Genomic DNA, 13,541 nt, shown 5'->3' with positions numbered 1-13,541 from the left:
CATCACTGTTGAATAGAATACTCGAAAAGCATTAGAAATTCATATTTTTATAGTCAATACTTTAGATGAATTGGCTCTTAAAGCTGAAATTCAGACGGTCCATTTAGGTGCAAAGAGGTGGGTATTAAAGACCCTGTTTAACAAGTATAGTCATCTCATTCAAAAACCATATTGAAATTATGGTTCTTGCTAGAAACACAACTCTCACACATGGGATACTGTTCTACCAGAAACCATAAAATTATGACAAAAAAAGACCTATGTGGTTTGAATAATATGTGCTCATATATAATAATTTTTATTGACTAGCTATGGTGAAAAGTTCAGTAAACATATGACTAGCTAAATCTGAGCACTCTACAACAATGTGTTCTGAATTGGGAATTTAGTGGATACAGACCAAAAATCTAATGACTATCAATAGTTATTTTACGGGAATAAGGACAGAAATCTTTTGCGGTGTTTAATGGCTATTGATAGTTCTTACTTCACCGCTACTTACAACACTAAACAGAGAATGAGAAAGCATTAGCTATTTTACAACCCAATCCACAATGCAGGTAATTGACGAACTAATCCAAGCCAAGCTGAAATAACAACTTTTAGGTTAGACAAAATTGTACTACATGTAGAATTTTTAAGAACTCAAAGACAGTCTTGCACCATGGAACCAATGGCTACAGGAATAACCGAATAACATCTGTTTCAACTGGTAAAGTCTCTTGGACTCATACGTGAGACTTGGGATTGATCTGGCCTTCACCTAAGATAAGGGCAATTATGAGTAAGGGGATCCCATCATGTAGCCCAGACTATGGGGTAAAAAAAGAAAAAAACCACTCAAAACTAAAAGTTGGTCAAGAAAGGTTATAAATTTTTTCATGACTACATGTCAAAAGCTTTTTATTTTTTCTTTGCCATTTTGGTAAAGGAGTTCAAATTTACTGATGAAACACAGCTGGCCAAAAGATTAGTGGTCCAGGACGGAAGTGGAATATCAGCAAAAGGTCACGTATATATGCCTCAAATTCTTCACATAAGGAAAAGAGGCAACACAATTCAATATTGTCAATGAAAATGAAGAAAAATAAGTGATTTCTAGATATTGAGAGCTTGAAAACCCTGTTATCTGTTCAAGTAACATTAGTCAGTTTTTCCACTCAAGAGGTTTGACCTAATATACAAGCAAACATGACTCCCCTCTGATAATAAGGATAGTAATATATTTTTATTTACAGGAAATCACCCCTACAAAGGTTTAACTATAGATTTGGATTAAGCTGAAGTCCCAAGACAATTTTAGTTTGCTACGTTGCTTGCTTTACATAAGTCAACAACAATAACATCTTCTATTAAGTCATGATAAGCAGGGAGATGTTTTTGCCAAGGATTAAGCAAGGATTGTTTTTCAAATCTTTGTAACAAGTCAGGCACGAGGGAACATTACAGTGTTGAGAGAATTATGTAACAGTGAGGCAGTCTTCTACTTCTACTTTAGGTAATGACATTTAGAGAGAAGCCCAGCCACTTTCTGAAGGAGACATTCTCATTCCATAATTTCTTGTCTTACAATTCCTCAACACTGATTAGATACACATTTCTCTATCCATCTCTAGAAGTAAAGCAAGGTACACAAGTTGGAACTTAGAAGAGTTCTAACTACAAAGAGTTATATAGACACCTTTTGAGGAGCACACCAACTTTCTGTGGGAGACATTCTGATTCTACAATTTCTCAACTTACAATTCCTTAACACTGATTAGATACACATTTCCCTACCCATTTTTAGAAGTAATGCAAGGTAGACAAGTGGAAAGAGCTCTAGCTACAAACAGTTACACTAGGCATTTCTTGTAATGCACGTACTGTGCCAATGCCTTGCCCAGGCTAATTATTGATCGGCACAAAGTGTAAAAGATTCATGGAAAATGTGGAAGCTACCACCAATTTTACAACAAATGGCTTACAAACTGACATGAGAATGAATGAGATGATTGGCAATCAACAATATAAGAAATAAATTTCTTAAATATTTTTTGTTTTGTGTTTAAAAATTTGATACATCAGTTTGTAAGCCTTATGCCACATTTGTAGTGTCCCTAGCATCACCCAAAATTAATACCACAACTAATTAAAGCCTGCATTTGACTGAATACAAGAAGGCCTAAAAACAGAACAGTTGCTCATAAAAAATTAATATCATTAATAGAGGCTGCACTATCTAATTTCTTTCCTACATTTTCTAATCAGATATAAATCATACCTTTATTCAATGAAAAAATATTTGAAAGATAAATTAACCTAGAAATGGCAGGAAAATCGCTAAATACAAATAATACAAATGATGTTGCACAATCTACCCTTCTAAGCCATCCTAAATCCCTTTCTTGCATTACCTTGGAGATTTAGCTGAGAGACACTTTCCACAGGAAACAAGCTTCAGCAATGAATGTGGTTTTCGCGTCCTAATTTTCAACCGTGAAAGCTGCAGATGGCCACACTCATAAGCAACATCCTCAAACAGATCACAATAAAATAATCATTACTTAGCTATTAATTAAAATGAGATTAGAAATAAAAACGGGGTAAAAAACCAAATGGATCTTACTGAATAATTTAGCAACTTAAAATTTAAATGTTGGAAAATCTTATAAAGACAAGTTGGGAAGTTTTAACAAGATGGTCTTGGCAATGACTGGCAGTAGGTCCAATCAAGTATAGAAAAAACTATGCATGGCTAGAACTTTCTTTTACACTAATATCATTTCTTTTTTTTTCTTTTCTTTATTTATTTAATTTGACTAAGCTTACACTTAAGGAAAAACATAATGTAATATGGCCTTGAAAAACACGAATAATAACTCTGGAAAGAACATGACACCTAAAGAGTTAAATAACTTTTGAATGAAGATGAAAAGAAGAAATGATGAGCATAGAAATAATTATTTAGAGAAGAAAGCAGTTGAATTGGTTGAAGTACTATTAATTTTCTTTTTCTTATGTGGTTAATCTGGCGGGAATGCAATTCACATATGTTTGAAGTTATTGAGAGACCTGTGGATCTTTTGAAGTCTTTGCTAGCTGGGACTTTGTTTGAGAGGTCTCGTATTTGGGGTTTTACGCATTGTATTTCCATATCTGATTTCTTAATTTCTATTAGCTCTTCTTTTTGATTTGTTCGTATTCGTTTCAAGTGCAGTGAGTTTACTATCGTCAACAAATTGTACTTTTCTAATCAATAAAGCTGCTATTACCTATAAAAAAAAATTGGTTGAAGTACTATGATAGGCTGATGAGGCTCTGATAAGAAAATGAGGTGGGTTAACCATTAGTTTGCCCCCACTCAAGCTTATTTTAATGACTGTCTCACATGGATAATAGGGATGGGTTGCAAACTAGTGATCTATTTTAATGACCGTCTCACATGGATAATAGGGATGGGTTGCAAACTAGTGATCTATTGTGGGTTGGCTTTTTGCTATTCCTCAAGCCCGCCTGATTTTAATTTATAAATAAACCTGAGCATGAACACATGAACTTAAGCATATCCATCATGTAATTTATTCCCAATATCCCCTTGATCAATCCACATCTATTGCTTTGCTTCTTTGATCTATCCCGTTTTTGCTATTCTGTTGTTTTCAATTGAAACATTTAGCACCATATATGTTCATGCAGAGGTAAATTTTCCAAGAAAAATTAGTATTAGGTACTAGGTTATGAGGTTAACTATGTAAGAAATATTAATGAAGCCCTTATATAGCCTCATCCCACATGAATCAGCCCTCAACCATGTACAACAGAATTGAAAACAAACACACACAGGTTTCTCCCATTTCTGGCCCCTAACAGACTGATCCTTGGCATGCCTCTCCATTAACATAACCAGGACAAACATTAAAGTTATATTACCTTTACTCAATTACCAAAAAAAAAAAAAAAAAAAGAATGCCTCCTCTAATACTGGACTTAACTAATTGTAAGAATGCACAACATGGTAATGTGCATGAGAGGAGAATATCAACTCTCTCTTTTCTTTTTTTTAAATAAAAGTCCACAACTCAAAAGAGTGGAATTTAAAGAATTTATCATAAGACTGTTATGAAATCACTATGAATTACCTTCCGACGAGTTACTCTAGTTGCTTTCCAACAAAGTAGGCTTCTTGATCTAGGTTCCAGTCTCCTGTAAATTTAAGAATTTTTAGAACCGATTTAAAATGAGACAAGATTATGTTTAAGCGTACAAAATATTCTTATCACTGTCTTAAATACCAAAGAGTTCAATTTTGAATTGGGCAAAAATGGATCCTAGTTGTTATTCTAGGAAACTTATCCAACCATTATTCTGTTCACAGTATAAGTGTACTCATACTAAATTAAACATGAAATATAGAAGAAAAGTTCCTCTGTTTTCTCTCCTTAGGGAGGACACATTCCTGAAAATCAAGCTGTCACATAATTAAAGAAGTTAAATTTGTTCAAACTTATATGTCTAAGCTTTTATTTATAAAAGGAATGTGTCCAAACTTGCTTCTCTTTGTTATCTTCCCAGAAATGAGCAATTTAGACCGATTAAAGGTCACCAATTATGGCCATATGATGATGCAACTACTGAATTGAGAAGATGGAATTGAACTTTGACAAGGAATTCCACATACTCAAAATCCATATCTATTACACCTGACCAAATAATTTCATATCACGAACAACCTTTTTTTCTTGATAAGTAACAAATGCACCCTGAAAGTTTTGAACCCACAACCTTACACTACATTCCACTCCATTCTTATGGGGGTGGAGGAGGTGCTAACAGCAAATTTTCCAGTCATTTGAAGGTATTAAAGTTTTAAAGTTTAATGTAATTGTGATAAGAGGTTCGGTTGCTCCTTGTCAACCATCAAATGCTATTCAATTTTAAGGTAAAGTGTAATTAGAAAGAAGATTAATTTTGAAAAAGAACAATGGGATTGCATTACATACAAATTCTCCTGTTCAAGCTTTTCGGCAATAGAAACTGCTTTGCGTTTTGACCATGCATTTCGCTGTGTACATCCTTCAGCTTGCTGAATTACGTGGGCAAGGGACACCTTGCTTTTAACAAGGCTCTGACTTTGTTCACCAAATTTTCGTCTTTCTGGGAGTGAAGCCATGGTTGCTTTCTTATAAGAAGCTGTTCCTTCTCCCACGCCAGATCCTCCTAAGCCTCTTTTATCAGCTGTTGCATGATTATCACCATGCTCATTACCCTTGGGTTCCCTCGGAGAAGCTGCTACTTCTACAATTTCACTTCTTCCCATTTCAACATTGTCACTTTGCAAGAGCTGGGCTTGGGTGCCGACTCCATTTATATCTCTAATTTGAGATGAACTGTCCCTAGAAGCTGATAAGATAAGAGGCACATGTACACCTGATCCTGAATCTTTCTTTGGTTCACATCTAATTTCAATTATCACTGGGGAACACAGAACGGCCTCAAATGCTTCTAAAATGTGCTCCCTCAGCTTCTCAGCTGTTGATTTAGTCTGTTGTGAAGTGAAGATCAACTGCACAGTAGGGGCTGCAAGAAAAAGCAATTTAATTGGACAAACCATTAGTTACTGCACAGGAAGTCAAGAAATAAATGTAGATAAGCATTACTTAAAGTGAAGAGGCATCAGTGCTGGCAGCTGGACTGATGCAGCTTGGAATGGATGAATAAATAGGACATATCCTAGTCTTCACCGTCACCACCAAGCCTAGAGAAACATCTCTAATCAGATTATTTATTCAAATTTCACTCCACTTCAAACTATTCCAGGAGCCCCTTTTAATTAGGCTTTAGGGATTACATTAAGACATGATTACATCTCATAAAACCCTCCACAACATCAAAGCCCAAATTCAAAACTATAAAATAAAATCTAATTCTAAATTCAAAAATGAAATTTGGAATTTGGAATTTGCCAGTTTGCCTTTAAAACTAAAACAGAAATTTGGAATCAGCCTCACCTAATCATAAAAATTTCCAAATAAATCTTTGCTATGATAATGAGAACATGTATTCATATTTCCTGAGTGGCATAAAGAGGTAAGTTCTTTACATCTTTTGATATTTAAGGGAATCTGGGTGAAACTGGCTAAAAGAGGTGAAGGTATTTTGGGTAAGTATACTTTACAAACACCAAGAGATTCAAGGTTAGACAGAAACAATGAGCCAAATCAGGTGACACTCATAGGTCACACAATGGGTAATAGCCTCAAACCTTGCAAATTGCTCCCATCCTGTGGATTGGATAAATACCAATGGACTCCACAGACAAACAAGAAGGCAATAATGGTCATTTTTTCTCTCCACACCCCCCCCCCCCCCCCAAGCAGACGACAGTAGTAGTCTACATGTGAAATAGCAGTCCTAAATCTCATCTCCCATTTGCTAAACCCAAGACCTCCCCTTTATTTAAGGGAGGGATACTCCTTGGCTATATGAGCTGGGGTGAGGTAATTGTCATTTCATGGCATAAAAGAAAGTCGTCTGTATAGTTAAACCCTGGAAATTTTCTGCTGTTCATCAAATTTTCCTTAGAAGCAATACCCTCCCTGGAATTTTCCTGTGCCAATTAGCTCCTTCAGTCAACAGTTTTATGTCATCTATTAATAGGGGATCTCAAGAAACTTACAAAGTGGCCATTTGACCCATATGTGACTATTCAATTATATGATAATTGAGTTTTCAATCATCACTCCAAGATAGTTATTGATAGTTTTACCCAAAATAACAAACCAAGCAATTGAGAATAAGATGATTGATGTATATTTTTGTATGATGACCAGCAAAGCCAATCTCTCATGCACAAGACCCTATCCCCTTCATGACTATGTGACAAAAATCAATTGACAGGACACAGTTTGCAAAAGCGACACAGGTATTGCGACAAATGAAAGGTTAGGGCATAATAGACACAAGGGGAAAGTCCAAGGGGGACAAATATAGAAACCCCTAAAAAGATTTTTAGTTCTTTGATTTCCAATGAATAGAACATTTAAAGGGTAAATTAAATGAAGAGTCACATTAATACACAATCTAATTCGTTTTCTGAGTACATCCAGAGCAAGGAATCCCTTATATGATTATGAAGTTTCTACCTAACTTGTAGCCTAAAAAAAAAAATACTATTGGTCATAAGTATTTCAAGGCTAGTCTTCTTCTTAACATCTTGAAAAGGGAGATGGAATTGAAAAAGAACCATCAACTATAACCCCAAAAGAACCAGATTCCGTAAACAACAGAGGAAGAATGATGTAAACACATCGGTAAGATAAGATGGATGTTTTGGCAACAAATTGAAACTTTAGTATCTTGAACACTGAGAAGTTAGGACACTTCAATTAAATTTAGTGTTGCTGGCAAATATACGGAAAAAGCAATGTGAGTTGCTTCAATTTTTGAGTTTCCAATTTTGGCCCAAGATTTTATGCCTCCACAAACCAATTGATCCCCGAAACTTTTCAAATTCCCATGCACTAAGAGTTTTCACATATGAAATCAACATAAAACAGGACAATAATGAAAAAACTTTCTAACAGAGAGATATTGGGGTATTAATCATGGCACTTGCAAATGATGAATGCATATTGGGGTGTACCTGCACCAAAACTGACTGAGATCAGCTTCCCTTCTTGATACAAAAACTCCTTCAAACCATTAATTTGAATTTTCTCAAGCACCTCCAACCAGATATCCGCAATTCCTCTATGGTTTTTACCAGAAATATGCCTGCCACTTACCCTGTTATTGTCAGTAGAATGTGTGGATGTCTGTTGATGAACCATACTAGTCCCAGCATGTCTTTTTTTCTCTAAATTAATACCCTTAAGTGTGCCACTTTCTCGGAAATCAGCAGAACTTCCAGCACGGAGATTTTCTATTCTGACATTTGTTGACAAGCGTCTCTCCTTATTGGACATCTCAGAATGCTCACTTACTCTCCTGGCTAAATCTCTTCCACCCGCATTATTTAGGGCTATGGGACTGTGACTAAAACTAGTGTCTGCAGAAGTGGGCAGCATGTACTGCTGATCAGGAGCTAGTTGAAGCAACGCAGCTGTTAGCCATGTTAATTTGTCATTTGACATCCTTAATTGTTTTTCAGCCTCTGATAAAGTTTTCAGAGCTTGACGCAGTTTTTCCATATCTTCTTTGGATACTGCAACCAGTAAGAACAAAGATTGAGCTGTAATCAGAAAAGCCACAAAGGAAAAGTTGGCACAAACTAAGCTCAATTTATTATTTAAAGAGGAAGGCTGAAAGAGAGTTGCACAACATGAAATTGGTATAAAATGAGATGAAGAAAAGAACAAGTAATGATGCAATTATAGATATTCAGATACACATATCTTCAGGGAGATAATATGATCAACATCACCAAAACTTGTGAATAAATAAATGAATTAGTATTTTTTTTATCTAATATAGCTGGTAACAGTTACTCACATGGTTGTCGTCGAAAGAACTTCCTTCTATGCCTGTCTTTTGTAAAGTCATAACTACCAGCAAGTATATCGGTAATGACGGTAGCAAGCTGTGACATCAAAGCCAATGGCTCTACACCAGTTTCCATTATTATTCTCAAGTTCTTCACAGTGTTAACTGTGTCTGCAGATAGTGCTAAATCAAGAAGATCTACCAATTTTTCATCTGAGATAAGCCCAACCTGAAAAAAGTTTTTATAACTTTCAGTTGTTGTAAAGGTAGAAAAGCATTCCTGTATACTATGGATATAATAATTATCTATGACATCTGCTACTAATAACAAGTGTTGGAAAGAAAGTACATAGAAGGGAATTTTCTCTAAAGACGAAAAATGCAGAGAAAATTTTTTTATGGACGTGCATCATAAATAAAACAAAAAGATTTAATAAAAAAAAATTTGAATTAGGGTACATCAGAAGGCAAGAAAATGAGGCCACACTTGCAGATGATAAGACAATAATACGCAACCAAAGGAGCTAACAGTAATTGAAATTTGAAATAATGACAACAACTTCTTTACATCTATGGGAAAACATTCATAGAGGATGCAAATAACCATCAGATACAGCAGAAACACAAAATAAGTAAAATCATAAACCTAAACATGCACCATACATTCCCATAGGCTGATAAGTAAACATGTCATTAGTCTTCTCATGTTCAACTTAGAAATGCAATAAACATGGAAATATAAAGTTTAAAAAATATGCAACTGAAATATAGTAATTTCAAAAGCAACATAGTATAAAGAAACCCAAACATCGACTATTATATAAATAAAACCTAATCAAATTAATATTAGACTAATAAATACATCATAAATGTACTCAATTACTTATCCTACCAAACACTTGTAAAGCTAAAATAATCTGAAATTTCGGATATTATTACACACTGATAGTGATTATTATCATTTAGCCTTGTAATCTCCCAAGAGAAAAGATGAGAATTCTCATCATTTTTGGTGGTTTAGAGAAAAGTGTCAGCCCATTAATATTCATCTTTCATTCACAAAAATTTCATCCAAAATCTTATTCCAACATATTGGAAAAATCATCATATTTCATTAAATAATACATCAAAAACATTAACTCAAATAGACCTTGACAGTGAAACTTTGATAATTAACTCTCCTAAAGGACAATTGGCATACGAAGCAGCTCTAGAATTAATATTTTGCGGGCACGTCACCATGCATATCTAGTTGCAAAATCTCAAGCATATTTACATTATGTGGTTCAAGATTAAAACATATATTTTCAAGATGATAGGCATAAAGCAAACATAAGAGGATATGAAAAATATAAAATTCTAATTCTGATAGCAAAAGTGAAGATAAATTTACCAGTTCCTGAACCAGAGGGACAGAGATCCTCTGGCCAAGCAAACTCAGTTGCTCAAGAGTCATCTCAGCATCTCTCAATGATCCATCTGATCTTGATGCAATAAGTTTTAGTGCTTCCTTATCAATTTCTAAATCTTCTTTGGTCGCAATCCACTGCAAAGTATAGATAATATCTGCATCCTTCAGCTTTGGAAAAAAGAACTTCTGGCACCTGGATATGATTATGTGAGGCAAAACATCAAGACTCGAACTGACTAGGACAAAAACCACACGTCTAGGAGCTCGATCAATGACCTTTGATATGGCACTCCAGCAATCAGAGGTCAAAGTATCACAGTCATCAAAGATAAACACTCTATGATGTGATGGCAGCTGGGAAACAATCATATTGTCAAGTAAATCCATAATGCTCTCAAAGTCAAAATTACTGACTGGACCAACTTCCCGTATGTTTCTACTCTTACCCATATCATGCGCAATGCAAGAATTGCAAAATCCACAAGGTTTAGGATGTTCTGAAGATTGACAATTTAAAGCTCGGGCAAATATGCGGGCACAGGAAGTTTTACCTGTGCCATGAGGTCCATAAAACACATACAGCAATCCAACCTTCCTTTTCATGACAGCATTTAAAAGAGCTTGTGCAACCAAATTCTGTCCCACCAGATCCCTGAAGGTTCTTGGCATGTACTTTTGTGTGAGGCTCTGGTGTCTATTTTTGCGGTAGCCTCTCAACTTGCGTTGATCACCAGATCTAGCTTCAGAAGCAAGGTCTGAATCAACATCACGCTTGTATAAATTATCAGCAAAAATTCCAAGTTCACCGGAATAGTTATGGACCCAACCAGCATTGTCTGTCGTTTCCTGAGATCCAGATGCCTCAACCAGCAGAGGCAGTGCCTCTGAATTAGATCTTGTAGATGAGCTTGTGTAATCAGATGCCATTGGCATGTCAGACATTTCTCTCCCATGGGCAGTTGAACCACCTTTCCTTAACCTTGAGTCTGATAAACCACAAGACAAACTTCTTCCAGCCATGTCAAGAATAGTTTTACCTCTGTGATGAATTCTTGACCAATTCCAAGGAATCCCACACCCATTTCCCGGAGCCCTAGTGACATTTGCGTTGCCATACTCTTCTTCCCCCTCCTCCATCAAATACTTGGCACGGGCTGAACCCTGAGCTAATGTGTTAGATGCCACAGACAATTCATTCTGAGCTCCAACATCTCTTGAAGCTGTAGCAGCTCGAGCTCTTCTTGTGCCTCGAAACTTGCGCCTTTTAACTCTATTTAACCCACTGGAGTACCCATGAATGCTGGCTTCTGGTTCATCAACAGTTTTCTCCCATCGAGAATGACTTCCACGAAGGTGGATGTTAGAAGATGCTACATCATCAGTTGGACCATCATTCAACTGCTCAGACAGGGTCTTAAGTTGAACATCTCCAATTTGCTTCCCCTTTTGTTTACTCTTTCTATCTTTAGATTCAGAGTTTCTAGAAACAACATCATGAGCCAAGACATTTCCATCTTGATTGAGTGGAGGCTCCTCATTGCCACCCAAAACATCAGTCCTATTACTCTTCCGACTAGACTCCTCTCTCCTAACTCTTCTATTCCCAACTCCACTCTTGCTACTACGTTCGCTTATTGCCGCTACCCCATCAGTACCCCCACTGACCTCACCAGGAGCAACTTTTGATGTGGATAAATTTGGGAATGTTGGTGAGCTTCCTGACATCCTCCTAGCTTCCCTCCGACGCTCAATGCCAATAGACCTTCTCCCCTCCCGAATCCTCGCATCATTTTCACCCTTCTTTGGAAGTAGATCAACAATGGAAGGTGAGTGCCATGAGGGAGGACTTGCAGAAGGGTCCCTGAGAGATCTTGACCTCTGTAGGACCACAAGGTCCCTCATAAGAGACCTATCTGCTACTATGGGGCTATTCTTGTGCATATGATTCTTCAAGTGAATACAATTCGTCAAATGTATGTGGTTACGTAGATGATCACCGATATCACCATTCGCATCCTTAAGAATCCTATCGCGGACAGCTCTGGTCATGATGAGAGCACTAAAGCCTCCAATAGCAGAATCTCTTTAAAATTTAGGAAAGAAATTAATGTATATAGCATTTCTTATTGTATAACTGTCACAAACTCTTGGCAATTATGGCATTACTTCCTTAACACCCACCAATGATATCTCAATGAAGGCATAGCAAAGCCCAAAACAATGCCAAAATTGAAACAATTAAAGATCCTCCATCAATAACAAAACCACCCATTAGCAAAACCCCATTTCCAATAATAACACCCTCAAGTACAACAAAGCTACTCAAAGGCATAAAACCCACCAATAATATAAAGTAAGCAGGGCAATCCCTTTTAACCCATGAAACCAAAGCTCAAAAAGATTCAAGCTTTAAAGCGCGAAACTCAAATGCCACTCCAAAAGAAGCAGCATTAGCCACCACCTGAACTCCAATGCATGAGATTACAACCAAAAACCCCAACCTCAACAAAAAACCACCACCCTCTGAAACTTCACCATGCAAAAACCCCAGAACCAGAACAAACTAAAAGTAACCCATCTTTTGAAATCCCAGCAGCAATCAAAAACTCAAGCCGCTTTTACTTCAAAAACCTTGAAAAAGATTATGGATTTCGACAAAGCAGAGAGAATCAGATAAGGCCATGAGAAAACAAAAAGGAACTTAATGTAACAACACAACAAGAAAACAAAAAGAAAAAAGTAGGAAGTAGAAGAAGAAGAACAATCAAAAAAGCAAGAAGGGAAACACCCCTATCACCTGAATCAGAAAAAGGCAAGCGAACCCATTTGGATCATTAAGTCCTGGATCTCCCACCAAGCTTCACATGCACTTCACGAGGGCTTCTTTCAAAGAAAACGATAGTCAAGAGAGAGAGAGAGAGAGAGAGAGAGAGAGAAATAGACTAATACTTGAATATTAAAAAAAAAGGTGTTTTGTAAGCTTGTGTGAAAGAGAAAGAGCAAGTGAAAGAAAGAAGCGAGTGAGTGAGAGAGAATCTCAGAGAGTTCGTATATGATATGTATGCTGTAAGAGAGAGAGAGAGAGAGAGAAGGGGTGAGATCCGTTGGAGACAGTCAGAGAGAGAGAGAGAGACATAACACACCACATGTATGCAACTAAGCAGTGTGTCCGTTTGTTTGAGCATGCAATTCCAAACACTGTTCTTTGTTTTTGGATTTTAGCCCATTGCATGTACTGTTTTATAGTACTATTTGTTTGTTTTTTTTTTTTGTTTTTCAATCTTAAAATTTTTGAATTTTGGGAAATAATTTTAGAAATGGAAATGTTATTTAAAAGATTTTGAATTTTGAGGGGGACCAATTAGGTCCGTTCCGTTGAATTTGCCGGGTTCTTGTTAGCATAGGGTGGACTTTTTTAGTAGCCTATATATGCAAGCAAACAATTTAGACTTTCTTTTCGCTTCTGCCCAAAACAATAACAAAACATTTATTAAGAGAAGATAAAGAAATTTCGGTGGCTTTTTAGATTTTTTACTTTTGTTTAACTAAATGTCACATTAAAACTAAATAAAAAAAATAATTTAATCCTGTGTTTGGAATTTGGATGAGTTTAAATTTTATAGTTTACTTTTTTTTGGTCAATATAAGTATAGTTTTTAACAGTTTC

At 36.2% G+C, this 13,541-nt stretch overlaps 1 protein-coding gene across 1 annotated transcript; it reads right to left on the bottom strand.

The window, feature by feature from the left end:
• Positions 1-2,218: 2,218 nt before the first annotated feature.
• LOC115989660 (protein STICHEL-like 3) lies at positions 2,219-13,032 on the bottom strand. Its single transcript, XM_031113467.1, has 7 exons — positions 12,672-13,032; positions 9,857-12,505; positions 8,473-8,692; positions 7,625-8,185; positions 4,983-5,559; positions 4,122-4,185; positions 2,219-2,485 (listed from the first exon to the last, which is right to left on the bottom strand). The coding sequence occupies exons 2-7, from the start codon at positions 11,921-11,923 to the stop codon at positions 2,393-2,395; spliced, it is 3,582 nt and encodes a 1,193-aa protein (XP_030969327.1). The 5' UTR covers positions 11,924-12,505; positions 12,672-13,032; the 3' UTR covers positions 2,219-2,392.
• Positions 13,033-13,541: the final 509 nt, after the last annotated feature.

The sequence above is a fragment of the Quercus lobata genome, chromosome 5 (assembly GCF_001633185.2).
Source record: "Quercus lobata isolate SW786 chromosome 5, ValleyOak3.0 Primary Assembly, whole genome shotgun sequence".
NCBI classification, from domain to species: Eukaryota; Viridiplantae; Streptophyta; class Magnoliopsida; order Fagales; family Fagaceae; genus Quercus; species Quercus lobata.
The sequence above is the reverse complement of the archived record's forward strand: the minus strand, read 5'-3'. Positions and strand labels throughout refer to the sequence as shown.

What these genes read in the sequence shown, in the direction of transcription:
- LOC115989660 (XM_031113467.1), bottom strand. Translation starts at nt 11,923, where the DNA reads ATGACCAGAGCTGTCCGCGATAGGATTCTTAAGGATGCGAATGGTGAT. An exon ending in CTCAGTCAGTTTTGGTGCAG is followed by an intron (nt 5,560 to 7,624) that starts GTACACCCCAAT and finishes TTTTTCTTGCAG; the next exon opens with CCCCTACTGTGCAGTTGATC. An exon ending in AAGCTTGAACAGGAGAATTT is followed by an intron (nt 4,186 to 4,982) that starts GTATGTAATGCA and finishes TTAAATTTACAG; the next exon opens with GAGACTGGAACCTAGATCAA.